General features: G+C 32.3%; 2 protein-coding genes and 1 pseudogene across 3 annotated transcripts; 2 read left to right on the plus strand and 1 right to left on the minus strand.

Moving 5' to 3' along the window:
• Positions 1–1373: 1373 nt before the first annotated feature.
• LOC110651063 (ylmG homolog protein 1-2, chloroplastic-like) lies at positions 1374–2365 on the plus strand (annotated as a pseudogene).
• Positions 2366–3783: 1418 nt separating this feature from the next.
• Positions 3784–7892, minus strand: LOC110651059 (uncharacterized). 2 transcript variants are annotated; one of them, XM_058149929.1, is made up of 8 exons: positions 7702–7892; positions 7451–7553; positions 6565–6650; positions 5954–6066; positions 5586–5651; positions 4960–5069; positions 4754–4819; positions 3784–4551 (listed from the first exon to the last, which is right to left on the minus strand). In XM_058149929.1, exons 1-8 carry the CDS (start codon positions 7794–7796, stop codon positions 4135–4137), a joined length of 1056 nt encoding a protein of 351 aa, XP_058005912.1. In that variant the 5' UTR covers positions 7797–7892; the 3' UTR covers positions 3784–4134. The 2 variants fall into 2 exon arrangements, with proteins under 2 accessions (XP_058005912.1, XP_058005911.1); XM_058149928.1 differs by having other exon boundaries at positions 7451–7607; positions 7702–7890.
• A 13017-nt stretch (positions 7893–20909) lies between these two features.
• Positions 20910–21397, plus strand: LOC110653215 (non-specific lipid-transfer protein-like). The gene is made up of 2 exons (XM_058150495.1): positions 20910–21268; positions 21370–21397. The coding sequence occupies exons 1-2, from the start codon at positions 20910–20912 to the stop codon at positions 21395–21397; spliced, it is 387 nt and encodes a 128-aa protein (XP_058006478.1).
• The last annotated feature ends 1639 nt before the right edge of the window (positions 21398–23036 follow it).

A 23036-nucleotide genomic window follows, 5' to 3' on the forward strand; every position in this document is an offset into this window, starting at 1 on the left:
CATACCCAACCCAGAAACATAAGACCCAAACTCAGTGGAGCCCTAGAAATGAAAACAGGTGGGAGAGTTGAGTCTTTAACCGAACAGTAAAGAAGATGGCAAGCCACTTCCACCACAAGAAAGGCTGTCAATAATAGTCAACAAGAAGATTATAACAAAAGCACAAAGGGGAAACTCATCCAAGTCAAAGACATGTAAAAGCCAAAAACTTCAATTCCATACGAAGCACAGCTAGGCAGAGCAAACAACTGCAACTTTTTTTAGCAAAGAACCAAGTAAGTGCCGGAGAACTCGAGAAAGTCTAGGTAAAGAGCTCAGGCCCTCTCAATGTCATGTAGCCTAAAGAAACACCTCCTTTAAGATACCCGCTAGCGCATGGAGACCCATGAATGAAGACTTCCTCCAAATTAGCCACAGATCAACTACTGGATTGATGGAAGCAGAGTGAACACAAAAACTCATCAAAGCCTCATTCACGATTGAGCTTGAAAGAATTTATTTAAATTATTTTCTTACAATTTAATTATTCTAAATGAAATCATAGATAAATCGATAAATTATAAGTGCTTGCCCCAAAAAAAAAAAAAACCTATTCAAAGCAATAATTTCAGTGTCGTAAAACTATACAATAAAGTACAACTTAAAGAATAAAGTGTCATTTTCTTGATCGCCGAACACAAAAAAAAAAAAAAAAACACTAAGAAAACGACATTTGAGTGGTAATTTCATAATTTCTTGATTTCTTCTCCAAAATAACACATTATTTTCATAATAATTTTGCATTACTTTGATCATTTGCTTTTTCAAAATTATTTTAATAATTAACCCATAAAGGAGGGTTTTTTTCTTTCTTATTTAGCAGTTTACTTTTTTCCATCTAGCTAAATACTTTTTCTTTATAATTAAAAATAAAATTTATAATTTTATATTCAATATTTTTTAATGAATAATTTTTATCTAATTTTTATATTTTAATAAAATTAATTATTTAATATTTTCACTTTGAAAATATATTAATTTTTTATATTTATTACATTACTTTTTCAATTTCTCTAATTATTTTAGAAGTCAATTCGAATTTCATTTAATAGTAATAGTTTAAAAAATATAATTATATGATTCATTTATTTTTTAAATTTTAGATGATTTAGTTCTATAATAATAATAATATATATTCTTTAGATATATTGATTGATAAAAAAATTTAATTTAAAGTGATATGAGAAAATAATTAATTTTATTAAATAAATAAATTAAATAATAATTTTATCTTTTTTAATTAAAACTCTTCCGTTATCCAAATAATAAATGCTTAATCGATCTTAAATATTTTTTTTTATTATTGTTTTTCACATTAGCAAAAAAAAAAAAAAAGAATTAAAAAAATAAAATACCTCTTTAAACCTTATCGCAGCCAAAAATGGCACTGATGCTCTGCTGCCAGAACGGAGCTCTTGCCCTCTGTAACCCTAAACTTTCCGGCGGTCCTCTTCTCAAACCTGCCTCCAACTTTTCTTCTCCGGTTCACGAACCTCTAAAATCCTTCTCTTTTTCCTTTAACGCCCCCAGAACCCCTGTAAACCACATATCCATTGCCAAACAAGTTTCCCTACTCTCCCAGCACTGGCAAATTCCCACTATTTCTTATCCCACCGATTCACAAGACCTTCTCACTGGGCCAACACGGACCCTGACAACTATCGTAACCTTATCGTTTTCTCTATCACGGCTATTTGTAAATTCAATTCAGAAATAGGCTCTGTCAGTCGGAGGAATTTCGTTTCTGCCTAATCTCAATGAATTGGCGGCAATTCGGGCACAAAGCAACCAGGTTAACTCGGTGGGCCCGTTATTCTCCGCCGCCCTCGAGGACCGTCCTAGCGGATATTTGAACACTCCTTTGACGGTGGTGGCGGCCGGTTTGGCTAAATGGCTTGATATATACAGTGGGGTTTTGATGGTTAGGGTGTTGCTCAGTTGGTTCCCTAACATTCCTTGGGACCGCCAGCCATTATCGGCTATAAGGGACCTCTGTGATCCGTATTTGAACTTGTTTAGGAACATAATTCCTCCCATTTTCGATACTCTTGATGTGAGCCCGCTTCTAGCTTTTGCAGTTTTGGGCATGCTTGGGTCCATTCTCCATAGGAGCAGGGGAGTGTATTGAAAGAACGGTGGGTGATTAGGAGGCATTTTTATTAAGTAAGCAATAATTTTGACGTTTGTGGGTACTCTTTGCTGATCTTTTTGTTTTAGTGGTTGTAGTAATTGTAATACTGTAATATATCAATTTGGTTCAGATAAACAAATTTTGGAAACATTACATGTCATGTTATTGACAATTGTATTAGTTGTTTGCTGCACATTTCATATCATATGTGCCTCTTCTCCCCAGTTGAAGTTTGATGGATGGACATTATTGAAAGAAAATTGGATGCTTGGAATATAAATCTTTGTTTCTCTCTTTAAAGTTTTGCCATCAATTTTGTATTTGGATTCATCAGAATGACCAAGTAGAACTCATTTCATTATAACTTTCTTTGCATGTTATATTTGAGTATTTTTGCTGAAAAAACCTGGAGTAGGTTCTGTGATTTTATGTTACTAGTGACCCGACTTTCATTAGATTGTGTGTGCTCTGTTTCAAATCATGACTTGCACACATTCTTGAATCCTCCCCAGAAATGTTTTTAAACATTTTTCAAGCAATTTAAACATATTAAGTGTAATTCTTTTCATTTCAAATGCTAATCTATCCAAATGCAACCTAAGAGCATGACTTATTTATCCAAATGAATTCTTTTCATTGATGGCTTGTCTTTTGTTGGCGAGAGAATGTTACCTTGTTTGCATGACTTGTTACAAGTCTTTATGTGGGTTGACCTTAGAATTTATGTTGTGCGTTGGATTAGCAGGATTGGTTGCTGTAGAAACTCTAATTTCTAATCTTAACTTTAAGTCCACTGGAAGTGTTTGTCCAGTGACGTATTTACCTTAACTGGACCACGAGGCAAGCCATCGGTTGGAATTTTTATTTGGTGCAATTAGTGAATATATAATAGTTGAATTATAATCATTAATTATAATAATATTTACAAGAGACTTATCATAATTAACAATTTGATTGAAATTATTTTATATATATATATTTCATTGTAAATTTTTTTTTTTTTAGAAGGGCAAATTCTGAAGCAAACATAGATAATGGAATGTGATATTGGTCCGGCCTGATAGCAAGTGAATAGGAGGGTCGTCCTTGGAAATGGTTGTTGCTATGGATTTGCATTTCAGTAACTGCAGTTGACAGGTGATAGGATAAAAATCTAAAGTAGGACTTACATCGCAGTCATAATTAGGATAAAAATCTGAAGATTGTGGTTGTAATGGTTCAACGTGTCTGGCTGGGGTAGCAGTAGAATCATAGCAGAGAATGAAAATAAGAATTGGTACACCCACCCCACCCAAATTGTAAAGATGGTTAAGACCTAATTGGCTAAGTGAAACCACCGAGAAAATGTCACGTGGAGAATCCAGAATGCCACTTTCATTGCTGTTGGTCTTCATCTCAACTCAAAGAAATTAATGACCTCTGAGTTATCATTGGCAGTGGGTATCCAGTTTTGGCTGCATTTGTATTATTTCATTCAAATGCAAGCACAGCAATATTCAATTTTTCCCTGCCTTGAAGGGGTGGCCTGAATCTGTAGAAGAATTGCAACTCACCTGACAATGAAACTGAAACATAATCTTGTGAGAAGCAAAAAGATAAAGATGTCAGAAGACTTGCACAGAATGTCTGCGGGATGACACCAGCATTGGATAAAATGGAAATCAATTACAAAGTATTTGCCAATTCGCCATCTAAACAGACGACGTGTTTTAAAGTCTACTAAGTTACAGATCCAAGTGATTCCTTACTTGCATAAGAGAGATTACATTGGCACCCCAAAAAAAAAAAAAAGAAGAAGAAGAAGAAAGAAGCTCAAAATGCGTGCCACAAACATCCCTATCAAACATATTCTAGGTATCTGGTGTCATAAGTCCTTCAGTTAGAAAATTTAAACATCAAAATTTATTTGTTTATATACATAAACACAAGGTGCCCAAGAGTACGAAATTTAATGCGCACAAATACTACCTCTTGCTAAAGTATGAAAGAAGTGTTGGCTGTTTATCCCTATCACCACCAACACCACTCTTAATGTTGGCCTTCTTCCTTGCAGGACTGCGCTGCAGTTCCTCTCTTTTAACTGTGTTGGAATCAGCTAAAGGCTCCTCATGGTTCCGCTTTGTTTTACACTTGGTTTCATCCTTATCCTCACAAGGAATTATAGAAACATTGGATTTTATATTATCATCAAGCTTTTCTGTCAAGGATGGAATTTCCAACTTGTCTATGCTTCCATGTTCCTCTTTCACACTTTCTCGAAGATCGATATCAACAGCTTTGTCACATGTACCTTCTTGCAGGTTCGATTCTTGTTCTCTTTTAATTTCCTTTCTTGAGAAAAACTTCGAGATAGTGCTTTGGTCCTCGGTCTTAAAATTTATCTGCCAAGGATGCTCTAAGCAATTAGTACCAACATCGTTTAGAGCATATATATATATATATATATATGGCAAATCTAATGAATACTAAGATGCATGATCACGCAAAAAGTTTCTCATCACTGCGAGTATCCGTTTTAGTTGTCACATTTGAGGGAGACTATGAATATGAGATTGCATGAATAAATAAGCCAACCAACCATACCTCTTTAATGCACTCTGGTCCATCAAAAGATGTCTTGCCCATTGCAGGTGTCACTGGGTACCATACCTTAAAGATTAAAATATGTATTAAAATATATCCTGCTACATATTTCTTACATAATTCTTTTTGGAATTCTGGACATAAGAAACTCTAAAGGGCAACTAAACCGGAAAAATGAAACACTCATACATCTGGAAAGCGCTTACCAAATCTGAATTGTCATAAGGTTTAAGTACAATATCAAACTTAGAAGAGGAAGAACCATTTAGCCATGTGTCAACTGCTTCCTTGTTGCCCAAAATGACAGGCATCCTGTCTGCATTAACACAAGTATAAAAAGTACCAGTATGCAGCTGCTTGACTTTAGCAAGGATTAAAAAGCTGAAATGCCTACAATATCGCAAGGTACAAGAGGAAACATGCATTTTCCCTTATTCCAAGATAAAATATGAAGCTATATGTTTAAAGATTTCTAATTGTTTTCCATATATCCAATGTCCAACCTAATAGGCTCTCATGCAAATATTTAAATGAAAGGAAATAATTTCATCATCCATCATCAAAGTGTCATAAAATCCAAATGAAAGCTTACAGCACGACTCAGATTCCTTTTCTTTCTCTTTATAGAGAACCAACTTATAAGAGGATTTTCACTATCATATGGCACACCTTTATCATGATATATTTGATCTTTTCCCCAAGATTAAATGAAGAAAAAGTAGATCCTTGGAATGAATTTAGACATGTAAGGAATGTTCCCTTTCTATCAATAAGTGACTCATCATATCTAAAACTAGAACAACATGAATGCGTGGAAACAGGTACCACTTACCATGCAACCACTGTAAAGCTGAAGATGAGGAAGTTGTCAGTATAGTGAAGGTGTAAAGTATCTCACCTGTAACAAACCATACAATAACATGATTGTCTGAAGCAAATTATCCATTGGAACTGGCACAATAATGAAAAGCAACTCTGACAATAGAGATTTCCAGCAGAAGTGTTATATATTGTTCACAAGTAGATTCTGCATCAAATTGATTCCTTAAAATACAAAAATAAACACTTAGGAAAGATGAAATATATGCTGAAAAGGTGCAATAAATGAGAATTACTAACACGATTAACAATAATGTCACCTTATAATGCATGCCATCTCAAAGATGTACAAAGAAAAAAAAAAAAGAAAAAAAGAAATACCTTCAGAATTCTGCCAGGAATCATAAAGAGCAGCAAACACCAGAGGCCTACCATCCTTGAAATGAATGTAGTAAGGCTGTTTTTTTGACCCATCTTTTCTCCACTCAAAGAACCTGAAGAATAATTTGAAGTCGTAGAATTAAACTAAGCTGAAACTTTATGTAAAGATACAAGAGAAGACAAAAAATACTATTTAGTATGATTTCAATATCAAAGTACAAAAATGAAAAATTTATCAGCATCAGGCTTGTATCATCTAACATTCTAACTAGTAAAAGTATTATTTTTAATCCAGACAGACCAGAGTTAGAATATTTGCAAACATAAATTGAGAATGAACCACAACAATTTCCACAAGAATTCACAAATGCCTGCCATCCTGTTTATAAAATCTATTGCAAATATCCAATTCCAAAATAACATTCAAGGAGATATCATTGCAAATCTATTATTATATGACATCATAGAATGGTTAACACATATTTGAGGTTCACAAACATTCATCTATAACATTTTTCCAAAACTAAAAATGTAATAGTCAATTAATTGAGAATAGCGTCAGCAACAAAAAGAGAGCAGTAATTCAACATAAGCCATGGTATCAGGCATACCCTTCTACTGCTACAAGACACCGGCTTTTAGGAAGGAGCCTTCGAAAAGAAGCCTTTTCACCTACTGACTCAGATCGAGCATTGAACTGCATTTTGCAAAATGTTATAAAGGAGTGCTCCCAACAAATATTTGTGTACAAAAGTTTTTTAATTGTTAAAGCAACGTTAATAACATTGATATTGAAAAAAGCTAGCAGTGCATACCATCTATGTTACTTTGATGAGTACTAGCATTATAAACTGTTATTGTTTGAGCTAAGGTGACAACTTAAAGGCAATAAAGTTCAATGGATCCCTTTACAAAAGCAATCTCGATCTTTAGCCTATTGTTATAAAGGCACACCACAAGATAACAAATAGCTAGCTAGAATATAATACAAGAAACGAGGATTGGTAAAATGATTTCCAAGTTGGCATTAAGATGAAGAAAGCCTCAAACCAAGATCTTCAGAATCATTTTTCAGATTGATTATATGAGGCAGAGGTTGATGATCACACTTTCCGCAGAATAAAAACTTGACAGTAAACATATAAATCTACATCAGTGGTCTGAAAGAAAAATAAAGAAAAAATATTCATGGGACTCATGTCCAAAGTAACGATCCCATATAAGTGATGTCACTGTATGATAATGCATTAGACAACCAAAAAGGGGGAAAATAATTACAAATGTTGTAGTATCAAAATGACTGCGAAGGTTAACAGTGAGGCCACACTGAAACATTTAAACATAATATAAGCTAATAAAAGTTGATACTAACTTGTTACAATAAGAATCAATCAGCTAGCAATATTCAAAGCTCATCATATCAACCAGCAAATTCAGCATTCAATCTAAATTTTGCAAGAGATTAACATCAGTAAATCAACTTATAAAGGCAATTACCATCTTGTAGAAATCGGGTTTCTCAGTTTTCCTAGTGAAACTGGGAATCAATCCCCACGTCATACACTGAAGAACATAACCCCCGCCATCAGATCCATCTCCTCTACAAACAACCGGCAAGTTCGATCCCGGTGAGACATTGTAAGATGGACGGTATCTAAAAAATTACACTGAGAATTAAAAATCCCCAAATAATTGACAGCAGAGTAGAACAAAAAGTCAAAAGAAGCGTTACAGCGCCGAGAAAATACCGGTCCATATTAACCGAACGGACGGGAGCGCCAGTGCGCTGACAAGCCCTAGGGATGTCATCAGCTCTGAGAGTACAACGAGCTCTGCCACACATGATCGTCGTCGATTCACTTCCCTCCCAGTTGCTTTCTTCTTTGTCAACTGTATAAGGGCGGGAAGAAAGTGCGGGTACATTTTTCTACTGCCTTCTGAGTGTCGTTGAAACCAATTTGAGGACCGTTCGATTTGTAGTTTTTCTAGAGATTGCGTCCTCGTCCCGGCACGTGTTGTCGTCACTTGTGCACTAACTGTGGTTGATCATACCCAATTTTAATTATTAACGCACAATGCTTTCTAAAGAAACTTTGTTTATTTATTTATTGTTGTTGTAAAATAATTAATTTACAAAGTTAAATTAATTTTCTTTCAAATGTTTATCTGCTATCGCTGCAGATATTTGTTTTTCGTATATTTATTATGTTAATATGGTTAACAAATAGAAAAATATTTATATTAAAAATATATTTAATTTTGTTTTATAATATTATAAAATATTATATTTATATCTTATAAATAAAATTATTATACCAATAACTATTAAAATCATTTAGTTAATTTAACTAAAATTAAATTGAAATTATTTATTATATTGCATGTTAATTATGTATATAAATTTTGTTTAAGACCAATTAATATTATTTACTATTTATTTATTATACTAAATAATAATATACAATAAAATAAAAAAAATTAATTATAAACTTAATAATAATAATAATAATAATAACAACAACAACAATAACAGTTAAAAAATAAAATTTATTAATTCATTTAAAAAATAATAATTATTACCAAGGTCATTTAAATTTATAAATTATTTCATAAATATCACTTAATTTAAAAAAAAATTATTCAAATTCAATTTAGTATTATTAAAGTTATTATAATCGTATATTGCAAATATCCAGATTAATTTAACTAATTTTTAATTACAATAATTTAATTTTTATTTTTTTTTCTTCAGTATTGCCCCCTTAATTTCAATTTTTTTCTTTAATTGGGTAACTTAAAGTTTTTGTTACCTATAATTTAAGGTTTCTAGGTTACCGCAAATAAAAAACTATTTCTATCTTCTCACTTCATTCCTAATTTCACATTTTCTAATCATATTTGATTATTTAAACACTTTTAATACATTTTGATATTTATTTTAAAAGTTTTAAATTAAAATTTTTTACAATTAAATTTGAGTGTATTTAATTTAATACTATTTATTTGTAATTTAAAGTAATAAATTGAATTAATTAGTTGCGGTCTATATAAAATATAATTATTTCAATTTATTCCTTTAGATTACAAATAAATAGCATTGAGCTAAATATGTTCGAATTCAATAATAAAAGTTTAAATTTAAAATTTTTAAATAAATCTCAGTATGTATTAAAAATATTAAAACAATTAAATTAGTAAATTATATATTTCTTAAAATTTTGGGATGTTTTATGATGTGATTAGTGTGAATATATTTTTGTTAGTGTAAATATTTAAAATTTATTAAATTTTGATTAGAAAAAAAATACAAAATTAGGAGATATGTAAAGAAAAAAAAAGAAATAATTTTTTATTTGTGATTACCTATAAGATTAAAGCTACAGATAATAAGGATTTTACTTAAATTGAAATTAAGCAGTAATTCTAAAAAAACACCTAAAGTTGAATAATTATAAGTTAAAATTTAGGCCAAGTTTTACGGTAATTTTAATAATGTTTAAATTAAAGTTGAATGAGTTTTAAGAAAAAATATAATAAATTTGAATGATTTTTATGAAATAATTCATAAAATTAAGTGACTTTTAATAATAATTACCCTCTAAACAAATTTAACGTTATTATTATGGTAATAGATTTAATATATAAAAATAATGTTTATGCATACTGTTTTAAATTATTTTTAATTATTAAAAAATAAATTAAATATATTATAAATTACAACAAAATTTAAGAGCAAATCAAATTTAATTATTTGTTACTTATAAACTAAATTTAGACATTTAATTGAGCAGCAACTCTAAAAAAAATTATAGTCTGTTTTTAAAATTTTTTAATATAATAATAATTATTATAATATTATAAAAAATGTTAATTAAAATCTTACTATTTTGAAGAAAAGTTTATAAAAAAAAAGAGCAAAAAATATCGCCAAAATAAGCAAATAATTTATTTTTATTATACTTTTTCTTGTAATGAGATCAAAATATAATATTGTATAAATTTTATTTTATTATAAAATAAAGTCAACTTAAAATTGGTTTAAGAAATATAATAGTAATTAACATTAATCTATTAATTAAATAGTCAAATAATTCAAATTAATTAAAATGACAATAGCAAAAAAATTGAATTTGTATATAAACACTTTAGTGATTTAAAAATTAAAATAAATAATAGAAAATAAGTTGACATGATTTCAACACAAACATAAATAAGTCCAACTGAAAACTCTTTTTTCTCATATCGTGTTTATAGTTATATTTGAAATTACGTGTAACACCCCTGATTTTTTTATATATTATTATTGGGCTTCGTGTAGGTATCCTCAATTCGCGGAAATTCGACAGTTGTCCGGATCTGTGAATTTCCGCCGAACAGACCACTGGAAAAGTCTCAATTGGATCGAGGTTTTGGCTCTCGGGCATCGAGCGTTCGAAAGTCGGAATCGGCAAAGGTAAACCTAACCTTTCTTTTCGTAATTTTCTAGTGCTTAAATATGATAGAAAATCCATAAAATATTCGTGGTAAATAAGAAAATTACGATTCTTTTGCAATAGCTTAGTAATATTTCTAAGGACCATGAGGCGAGTTTTATAATTTTTAGAGCTTATTTGAGCGGTTTTGCAAAAATGATCAATTATAAGGACTAAATTGAAATTTTACATATTGTGATGAATGATTGATTTGATGGGCCCAGGAGGGGCTGTGTGATGTGATTGAGTTGTGGATATATGGATTGTGGATATAGAAGTGTGTTTTGAGCCCTTTTGCAGGTTGGGTAGGTCCTAGGTATAGGGAGACTCACGGATTTTCTAACGACTTAGGACGTATTGGTCTTTTTCTTTATTTGTATTGAGTCAAATTTATTAAATGATTGTAATAAAAATTGTCAGGTGCGCCGGGACAGCCTTCTTCCTCCGCCCAGCCGCCTCAGTGACCACCGTCAAGTCTGTGAGTAGAATATTAATTTTAATTGTAATTTCGATATTATTATATGTTCAAGTATGTCCATGCATCACTTATATGCATATATTTATGTAGTTAAACTCTAGGCACGATTTATGTTGCATTCATAACTGTTGATGTGCCATGGATGTTGTTGTGGTAATTTGGAGCAGTGTGCGTGCGTTGGCGTGCGTGTGATGTGGTGTGGACTATGGATAGGACGGGGTAGTCACGGCTTGAGTAATTCGCTGGGACCCGATCCTTCGAGGGGTAGTCACGGCTTGAGTAATTCGCTGGGACCCTCGATTTGGTTATTAAGTGGAAGTCCGAGCTTGAGTAATTCGCTGGCACCAGGTTGGATTTAAGAGAGCTGTATAGGGGATCAGCTCCCATATGTTATGATTGATACTACAGGGTGTGTGAGTGCTCCAAATTACCTTTTTGATGTTATGATGTGAAAATGTTGTTGATGTTGCATTTCACTCTACAGGGTGCATTAGTTCTAGATAGTTATAGAGATTATGGTTAAAATTGATATTTTACTCTCTGAGTCGAACGCTCACTCCTGTTCAATATTTTTTTCAGGCTACATGAGGATTTTATTTTGGTTAACCTGCTTTTCTCCCTCGCAGGTCAATTATTACTGTTTGTATAAACTTGTTAAATCTTAGAATTTCCGCATGTGTTAGAAATGTTATTTGATTTGGGTCTGTAAACTAAATTATTATTTTGGGACCTGTAAACTTAATATGTCATGCATGTTTGATGGATGGGATGAGGGAGCTGAGCTCCCATTTATTATTATGTTGATGAGTATGTGGAGGGTGAGCTGAGTTCCCCAATGGATTGTTTATTGTGTTTACAGGTCGGGTGAGTCAAAAACTCCCCGTTGGTAAGTCCATTTTATGGCCGGACTCTGTCCGTTTGTTTTCTTGAAATTGGGCCCAAATGGGCCTCAGCATTAGGTAAATGAACAGTTAGGCTTACTACGGGCCTCGGGGGCTTTAGGCTGGCCCAGGTCCTAGTCTTGGTCGGCCATAGGTTGGGTCGTGACAAATGTGGTATCGAGCTTAGGCTCCAGTTTCATAGGGTAAAATTATCTAAGTGTTGGGAAGAGTCTACTAGGAGTCACATGCGGAGTATAGGATTCTGTTTCGTCTTTTCCTGTAATTCTTTGTTTCTAGATTCTACGTTATACCTCGGGAAATATAAGATTACCTCAGTTAGTGTCTTGATTTTCGTGGAGTACACAGAAATGTGAAATAGAGTTAGTAAACATGTGAGATCTATCATGAGGATACGTACTCCAAGAAATGTTATATTTTTGTCAGTATGGGTTTAAATGGTGTGCCCATTTCGTGTAAGACACGAGTACATAAAAGTGAGTCTTAAAAGTATAGTTGCCTAGATAAGGATGAGGATACCACTCTTGGCGGTCATCGGTAGATGACCCAATGTAATAAGTTTGTGATAATAGAAGATTCGGAGAGATAAGAAATTAGGAGACCTAGTTTGTCGGGACGTATCGTAGTAACTATACAATATTCTCGATGTCCGCTCTGTAAGTGCAGATTACTGATCTGCATGAGATTATTGTGTAGAGTGCGTGCATCCCCGTGGTGCTCCATAATGAGGGTGTTTGAGATGGCTTGTTTTGGTACAGTTATGCGAGCGAGTTCTATATTTGCAGAGGAGTTGGGAACTCCCGGCTAAGAGTTTAGAGTTAGAATATTGAAAGGTCACGGTTGGGTGATAACTAGAGTCGGTGACTCGATTACTGACATGAGCTAGAGTTTCATCAAGAGTTGCCATCGGACTGCAGGTTTCGGACTAGTTGCAAAGTAAAGGTGACACTTATAGAGTGAGAATAGTATACCTTGTGTGTATCAAGATGGAATAAAGTGCAACTCTACTACCTAGAGAAGGTCGAAACTATGAATTGATGATTTATAGAGCTATGATATGATAAAAGAGTCATTAACTTGACATGGTTACGGCAAGGTGGTAGATGTAGTACCTTTGTTGCGACAAGTTAGGATATAGTCCTATCTTTTCGTAATGGATCGAAGGTTATTGCGATAATGATGACTTATGGAATAGTGTCCCGGATGGGACCGTAGAGTGTGGTAGAGAGTAGTTGGCTCGGGTATCTGGAGAGGATACAAGTTCCATTATAGGAATCATATATAATCGGATCACGATGGATGTAAATCCTTTGAATTGGATGACGGGTTTGGGTGCGAAATCTTAAGTTTTGGAATTGAGTAAACATGGAAAATAATAATAATAATAATAATAAAAATAATAATAAATAAAATTACCGAGAATCGGTTCTCGAGGTAGTAAGGGTATTATGTAAGTTAAAGGATAAGAATAGAGATCATACAATAAAAGTATGATCGTAATTTCTTTGAGTTCCTTTCTAATTTCAAATTATTCAAAACAATAGTACAATCTAATTATAATAGTGTTAAGAGTAATAAATTAGTGAAGATAAATCACGTAAGGCCAATGGATAAAGAAAGTGCGTAATGAAAGTTTGGGCAATTGATTGCAGATGCAATATAATCTAAATGCTAGTGGAAGTACTAGCTAGAGTGGTCAAAGGACCAAATCGAGTAGCACGGACATATGATAACGCGATAGAGACTCTAAAAGATATAGTTAGCAAGTACAACTATTATGTTAGGAAGAAGAATGGAACCAGGATAGAATAGTCAAGTTCTATTTTGGGTAAGACAAATGAAATAAATGAAAGGACAACCTAAAGAGCGCATAATAAAAGGAACAAAGTTAAGATATAGGATAGGCTAAGTGTTATTCTTGGCAAGGAGAATGACAAGGATGGAAAACCCAAAATGGGATCACATTAGTGAGAAAAGTGATGGAGGTATGGAATACAATAATAATGAGTAAATGTTAGAAGGTGTGCGATGGTATTGCGGACTACCTAAATAGGTAGAGAAAGAGAAGTTAGTAAGCAGTAAGTTGAATAAAAGTCATCTAAGGGATCAAATTAATGACCCTAGATAAGGGTGGAATTAGTGTTGGAAGAATTTATTAGTGAGAGAAATCTTTCAGGAATCAACAAAAGTTAAGGGCACAATAAAAACGATGATAGATATGAATCATAGGTCGAGTATAAGTAAAGTTAATAAATTATAAAATATTATGTCAAGAAGGAAAATGGTACGGTAAAGGGTTTATGCAGATGATAACTTATAGGTAGAGCATAATTGTTCTAGGAGATGATGAAATTTGGAGATAAAGACCAAGAAACTTAGGTGAAACGTTATAATATGACAATCGGGTGTAGTTGAATATAAGAGGATATTTTCTTTCTTTTCAAGTTTAGCTTGTGCTTTTGGTTCTAGAAGGTTATATAAGGAACAAAAACTGAGTCAAGGAGACCTAGTTATTGAGAGTTTAGTAGGCACAAATTCATACATAATTTCCTGATATGAGAATGACAGTAAGTGCATACCTAGTATTAAGTATGAAAGGACGATGAGTAATGACAGAGTTAAATTGAATTAGCTACTAAGGCTTGCAACTGCTTTAAACTATGAGTGGAGGAAGTACTATTTATGGTTGAGATTCAATAGATGAAATTGTTGCCGATGGGTAATTTGAGGTTGAAATTTAGAAAGCTATGGGCGATATATGATTATATTAAGGAGAATGAACACGTGAAGTATCTTGTTTGGAATTAAGGCATGACACATATTTCCTATCGTGTTAGTTCAGATGGAACTTATAGTTTATGGGGCTCATATTCATCCGGGATAAGCAATTTCCTACTAAGGTGATAGGGAATGATAATGTTCGATAGTTAAGTTGGAAAAAGGGGATACAAGAAAAAAATTTTCTATGGGTAATTATAAGTGTTACATAAGGTGAAGAATGTCTTTGGTAGGAGTAAATCATAGGGTTAGAATTCTTGAAGTAATGAAACTAGTATTCAAGATAAGACTAAGAAATAAAAAGAAAGTTAAAGTTGATGATGGGATAGACATCTTTGAAGGAAAAGGGGTAAGGATGAGATAGGACTAAAATTAAGGAATAAGTAAAGCAGTTTGAAATGATCCCAACAATACCAAAAATAGGAAAAGGGAAGTGGATAAGATGCAAAGGACAGGAAGAGAGCTCGATAGAGTCAGTTATAATGATGAGGATAAGGAGTGTCTAACCACGCCCCGTGTTAACACTACCTATGAGCGGTGAAGGATACACAGTATCTTGTGATGCCTCTAGAGTTGGCCTAGGGTGTGTTTTGATGCGGAATGGAAAAGTAGTGGATTATGCTTCAAGGCAGCTGAAGAGGCATGAGCAGAACTATCCCACCCATGATTTGGAAATGGCGGCTGTAATCTTTGCACTAAAGATCTGGAGACACTATCTGTATGGTGAAGTATGCGAGATATACACCGACCACAAAAGTTTGAAGTACATCTTCCACAGAGGGATTTAAACTTAAGACAGGAGATGGATGGAGCTTCAAAGACTATGATTGCACCATCCGGTACCACCTGGGAAGGCCAATGTTGTGGCGGATGCTCTGAGCGAGAAAATCTTACAGCGATTTGGCTCACATTTCAAGAGAGAAGAGACCGTTGATTCAGAAGTACATGAGTTGATGGATCAAGGTTTAATCCTAGATCTGTCGCTGATGAGGGAGTATTGTTGGCTCACTTTTCAGTGAGGCCAGACTTGAGGGACAGAGTTAGAGTTTCCCAGCACAGAGACCAACAATTGATGAAGATTATAGAAAGAGTACAGCAAGGTGAAGGTGGTGAGTTCGGATTTGCCAATGATGGCGCCCTAGTGCAAGGTTCTAGGATATGTGTGCCCGATGTGGACAACCTCAGAAATGAAATCATGCGAGAGGCACACTACACACTGTAAAGTGTCCACCCAGGTTCCACCAAGATGTACCATGATGTGAAAGATAGCTATTGGTGGAATGGCATGAAGAGAGACATAGCAGACTTTGTGTCCAAGTGCTTGACTTGTCAGAAGGTGAAGTTTGAACACTAGAGACCGTCAGGGAAGTTGCAAGAGCTCCCTATCCCAGAATGGAAGTGGGAAATGATCACTATGGATTTTGTGGTCAAGTTACCTCGTACCACGCGAGGATATGATTCGATATGGGTAATTGTAGACCGCTTGACCAAATCAGCTCACTTCTTACCTGTAAAGACTACATACTCTGTGGCACAGTATGTCCGGCTCTACATTCGAGAAATAGTCAGATTGCATGGAGTTCCGGCTTCCATAATATCTGACAGAGGGCCCCAGTTCACTTCTCGGTTTTGGAGAAAGTTGCAGGAGGCACTTGGCACACAGTTGAACTTTAGTACGGCTTTCCACCCTCAGACAGACGGACAGTCCGAAAGGACAATCCAAACACTGAAAGACATGCTTCGCATGAGTGTTTTGGATTTTGGAGGTCAATGGGATGATCAGCTAGCTTTGGTGGAGTTTGCCTACAACAACAGTTATCACTCCACCATAGGAATGGCGCCCTATGAGGCACTATATGGAAGAAAGTGTAGGTCTCCTCTGTGTTGGACAGAAATGGGGGAAGCGAAGGTGCATGATGTAAACCTAGTGCAGTACACTTCAGAGATAGTTCCTTTAATCAGGGAACGATCAAGCTTGACTTTTCAAAGGCGAAAAAGTTATGCGGACCCAGACGGAGTGATGTGGAGTTTGCAGTGGGCGACTATGTATTCCTGAAGGTTTCTCCAATGAAGGGAGTCATGAGATTTGGAAAGAAGGGCAAGTTGGCACCTCGGTATATTGGACCTTTTGAGGTTACTGATAGAGTTGGAGCAGTTGCCTACCGGTTGGAGCTACCACCCAACCTCTCTCACGTTCATCCCGTGTTTCACATCTCCATGCTCAGGAAATACATTCCCGATCCTTCTCATGTACTGCAGCCGGATGTGATAGAGCTAAAAGAGAACTTGACATTTGAGGAGCAGCCTGTAGCCATAGTGGACTACCAAGTGAGACAGCTGAGATCAAAGCAGATCCCTATGGTTAAGGTTTTGTGGAGAGTCGATCGGTGGAAGAGTGCACTGGAGTTAGAACGGGACATGCGTAGCAAGTACCCTTATCTGTTCAATGTATAATCATGTGCTTTATTCTGCCTTGTGTAAAATTCGAGGACGAATTTTCTGTAAGGGGGGAAGAATGTAACACCCCTGATTTTTTTATATATTATTATTGGGCTTCGTGTAGGTATCCTCAATTCGCGGAAATTCGACAGTTGTCCGGATCTGTGAATTTCCGGCCAGACCACTCTACCGGAAAAGTCTCCGAATTGGATCGAGGTTTTGGCTCTCGGGCATCGGCGCGTTCAAGTCGAATCGGCAAAGGTAAACCGGAACCTTTCTTTTTCGTAATTTTCTAGTGCTTAAATAGGATTGAAAATCCATAAAATATTCGTAGTAACTTAGAAAATTATGATTCTTTTTGCAATAGCTTAGTAATATTTCTAAGGACCGCGGGGCAGAGTTTTATAATTTTTAGAGCTTATTTGAGCAGTTTTTGCAAAAATGATCAATTATAAGGACTAAATTGAAATTTTACATATTGTGATGAATGATTGATTTGATGGGCCCAGGAGGGGCTGTGTGATGTGATTGAGTTGTGGATATATGGATTGTGGATATAGAAGTGTGTTTTGAGCCCTTTTGCAGGTTGGGTAGGTCCTAGGTATAGGGGAGACTCTGCCGGATTTTCGGCACGACTTAGGACGTATTGGTCTTTTTCTTTGTTTGTATTGAGTCAAATTTATTAAATGATTGTAATAAAAATTGTCAGGTGCGCCGGGACAGCCTTCTTCCTCCGCCCAGCCGCCTCAGTGACCACCGTCAAGTCTGTGAGTAGAATATTAATTTTAATTGTAATTTCGATATTATTATATGTTCAAGTATGTCCATGCATCACTTATATGCATATATTTATGTAGTTAAACTCTAGGCACGATTTATATTGCATTCATAACTGTTGATGTGCCATGGATGTTGTTGTGGTAATTTGGAGCAGTGTGCGTGCGTTGGCGTGCGTGTGATGTGGTGTGGACTATGGATAGGACGGGGTAGTCACGGCTTGAGTAATTGGGGACCCGATCCTTCGAGGGGTAGTCACGGCTTGAGTAATTATTTGGGACCCTCGATTTGGTTATTAAGTGGAAGTCCGAGCTTGAGTAATTACCGCACCGGGTTGGATTTAAGAGAGCTGTATAGGGGATCAGCTCCCATATGTTATGATTGATACTACAGGGTGTGTGAGTGCTCCAAATTACCTTTTTGATGTTATGATGTGAAAATGTTGTTGATGTTGCATTTCACTCTACAGGGTGCATTAGTTATAGATAGTTATAGAGATTATGGTTAAAATTGATATTTTACTCTCTGAGTCGACGCTCACTCTGTTCAATATTTTTCAAACTACAGGAGGATTTTATTTTGGTTAACCTGCTTTTCTCCCTCGCAGGTCAATTATTACTGTTTGTATAAACTTGTTAAATCTTAGAATTTCCGCATGTGTTAGAAATGTTATTTGATTTGGGTCTGTAAACTAAATTATTATTTTGGGACCTGTAAACTTAATATGTCATGCATGTTTGATGGATGGGATGAGGGAGCTGAGCTCCCATTTATTATTATGTTGATGAGTATGTGGAGGGTGAGCTGAGCTCCCCAATGGATTGTTTATTGTGTTTACAGGTCGGGTGAGTCAAAAACTCCCCGTTGGTAAGTCCATTTTACGGCCGGACTCTGTCCGTTTGTTTTCTTGAAATTGGGCCCAAATGGGCCTCAGCATTAGGTAAATGAACAGTTAGGCTTACTACGGGCCTCGGGGGCTTTAGGCTGGCCCAGGTCCTAGTGCCGGTCCGGCCCATAGGTTGGGTCGTGACATTACGACTCAAAATAAGTACATGGCTAATGAATTTAAATATTCAGTTAAAATATGTAAAATGAAAACACTTATATACGTGGTATAAATATATATTATTATTTTAATATTACAATCAAAAAATAAAAAATATTTTTATAAAAAATAATTTATTAAAAAACAAATTATATAAAAAATATTTTAACATATAAGTTCAATTCTTTTTATGGAACTGATTTATGGATAAGTCGATCCGTATTTATTGCGAATTAATAGAGATAATTATCTAATTTTATCATAAAAAATTAAATATTTTACAATATTATCCTTTAATTAATTACTATAGTCAAAGTAAGGCTAAAAAATGTGCAAGGGTGTTGATGAAAGTAGATGTATATGATGAGATAAAAATAAAATAAAATAAAATTTACTATGAAACGACCTAATCTTAAAGTAGAAGATTAATATAAATATTAGCCTTTATACATTAATTTAATGATTGACAATATGCAAATGTAATAAATTATATTTATTCAAACTTTAGAGGATATCACTTAAAACTTTTAACTTGGAAAATATATTTGTTAGAGGTTGATTTTAAAGTAAATTTATTTTTTTTTTATCTCAAACTGCTTTTAAACTTTATTTGAAAATATATTTTACAATTTTTTTATTAGTAATTAATAAGATGTGTCCGAATTGATTTTATATTTATTTTGATTAATTTATATTTTAAATAAATTTAAAAATACTTGTTATGTACATTTAAAATTTATTTTTAAATAATAAAAGTTGAATTCAAAATCATAAATTATTTGAATAATATGTCCACATGGTAATACTATAGAAAAATTTGTATGTTTTATATATATAAATAGATAAATTTTACCCATTAGTTATTTGATTTTTTTTTAAATTATTAATAAAAAAAAAGAAATTAGATGAATTTCTTCAGAAATATTGATAACTATATTTCCTTTTTTAAGCAAATTTAATAATTTAATTAATTATTGATAACTATGTTTTAAAATTTTTTCACTTCTTAAATTTGATCAATAAAAATTTATTTATCAAAAATATTAATTAATTAAATATCATTCATGAAAATTATTATAGATAATTTTATTAAGTGTAAAAAAATTAATATCTTTCCTATTTAAAAAAATTAGTATCTTTCCATCTTTATTATAAAATAATTATTTCCATAATAAATTAAACACTATTATTTATATATTTCACAAATAGAGAAACTCCATCATAATCATGATGTTTTTATATATATATAACCGTTATATTGTATAAAAAAAATCACAATTTTAATTTAGTATTTTATATTCTTTTATCATTTTTTCCTTATTTTAACGATTAATAAATATATTTGTTACCCATTTTTTGAACATTGGATCCTCTGCAAATTTTTTTTATAGAGTTTGCAATTAATCATGATTATTAACCTTAAAATAACAAGTTAGTCATCCATTAAAAAAAATTGTAAAATCATAATTTATAATTTTTAGAAAAAATAAAAAATAAATAAAGTTAAAAAATATGTACTAAAATTAATTGAAAATATATAATACACATTCACTTCAATAAAAATTAGAAAATTTTATTTTAATGTAAACAAAAAATAGAAAAAAAAAATAAAATTGAAAAATTAAACAGATACCACATTTAGAATTTATTCATGTGGATTCTTTGTTAATTTATTAATAAAAAATTATTTATAATAATGATAAAAATATCTTATATTTTTTGTATTTGATAAGGTAATATTAATTATAGTAGTTATATGAAAATAAAAGGGGAAATTTAGTTTAATAATTTGAGACAGGTGAAAAAGGAAAGTAAGAATATGGATGAGACAGGTAAAAGAGGAAAGTAAAAATGTGGATGAGGAATATAATTCAAATCTTAATAATATATTTTTTTTCTAAAAGGAAATATAAGGATAAGAACTTATTTATTAAATTACTAATCCAATATCATACACTGAGAATGATTAACATGACAAAAGATAGCCTATAAATAGAGTCATCAGCCATGCTGTATGCACCAAGCAAGAGTTGAAAGAGCTAAGTTCAGAAATTTGTCTAGAGAAGAAATGGCAGGCAACAAGGTGATGGCGGGTTTGTGGGCATTTGGATCAGTGCTTTTGTTTGTGATCAGCAGTGGAAACACTGTGCAAGGACAAGGAATCACATGCACTCAAGCCATAACTACACTGCAGCCATGCCTTCCCTTCTTGCTAGGCACTGCTCCATCGCCCGTTCCCTTTTGCTGTTCGGGCATACAGACGTTGGTTAGGGAGGCTACCACCACGGCAATACGCAGACAGCTTTGTCAATGTATCAAGACAGCTGCTGAATCTGCTGGTGTTATTCCTGGGAATGCTCAGAAACTTCCTGGCTTGTGCAAAGTCAATTTTCCAGTGCCTACCGACCCCAATGTGGACTGTAGCACGTAAAAATTTTTACATCTTTTTTTTTTTAATGTAAAATCTAATTTCTTACTTTTTCTCTTGCTGAATTCTCTCATTTCAACTGTTCTTTTGTGGTGTGCAGGATTCCAGCCATATTGGGAACTGCCTAGAGGTTCATGCTGTTGTATGTCTCTGAGAAATAAATCATAAAAGAGAGGCATTAATTAATTAAATAATTAGCTATGATGCTACGCATGTATGATTATATGCAGTGGTGGACATAATCTAATGACGGTTGTATATATTTTGAAGCTGAGAAATCCAAATTCAACCCTCTTACATATGTAATAATAAAAAAAAAAAAGGCATATATGGTTATATCAATGAAATCATGTGTGGGTTTCTTTTTCAGAATTTTTCATACTCCAATCAAGCAATTTCTGTAAATTTTCCATTATCATATGTACTCCAATAGTTGCAATAAACAAATTAAAAAAAAAAAAAAAAGAAGAGAAAATGCAGTTCAACAGTACATGCCTAATGGACTCATTTGTCCAGTCAATGTAATTCCAAAGATGATCGCTCAAATTCTTTGCACATTTAGGTAAATTTGAAGTGATGTATAACAGTTGCTAAATTAATTATACTGTTCTAGAAAGTGAATAGATCAACTGATCAAGCAAAATTGAATTATTAATGGATTTGATTCAATTTAATTTTTGTTTTTCATTATCCCTGTGTTTTACCTTAAAAGTAGCCAGGTATTTTTGTGATATTACCATGTGACACTTTCATTGGAGAATTTGTTATATATCACCCTTCACAAATAACTCTTTTTTATATTAATTATTACTTTATTTTTTATTTATCTTTTAATTATTATTGTCATTATTTTTTATATTATTGTCTTAAATTTTATTATTTAAATTATTATTTTTTTAAAATTTGATATATATATATATAATGCCCATACTATGTATGGATAATTTATAATTTTTTTAATTTAACGTTTAATTACATTTTAAATAAGATAAATTATTACTATTAAATTAATTTTTAATTAAAATTTTTCTCTTATTTAATTTAATTTTGAATAAATTTTTATCTATTATAATAATAAAATTTTAATTAATTTATGATATAATTAATTGAAATACCTAATTAATTCTTTTTATACATATATTAAAAGTAGTTCTATGATTATGTCACATAAAATGTAATAAAATTACTTTATTTAAAAATTGATTTAAATTTTATGAAATTTTTATATTTTATCACATGATTTATATAAATTGATATTTATTTTTTTTATATTATAGAAAATATATTATATTAATGAGAAAATAATGTTATTTAATATATATATATATATAATATTTTTTGTTATTAATATAATAAAAAATATATTAACTTACCAATAATGAATTAAATTATTTAATTTAATACTAATAAATATATATAACATTATTATTAATTAAAAATAACATTTTATTATATTATTTTTTAAAAATACTATATCTTTAAATTTTATAAAGTGTAATTTTTTTTATTAATTTGATATATTTTTTATAAAATAATTTTTTCACACAAATGATTATTGTTTTACGTAACTTTATGATATAAGATAAATATATTTCATTTAAAAAAAAAGATAAATACATTTCATAAAAATTAAAATTTTAAACTATCATCATTTTCTATTAATATAACAAATGTTAAAAATACATACTAATTTTTAAAAGACATATCCCATAATTTTGATATTGTAAATTTATTTTTTTTTTACTTGTAGCTAAATTTTTGATATAA

This window comes from Hevea brasiliensis, chromosome 7 (genome assembly GCF_030052815.1).
Source record: "Hevea brasiliensis isolate MT/VB/25A 57/8 chromosome 7, ASM3005281v1, whole genome shotgun sequence".
Classification (NCBI taxonomy): Eukaryota; Viridiplantae; Streptophyta; class Magnoliopsida; order Malpighiales; family Euphorbiaceae; genus Hevea; species Hevea brasiliensis.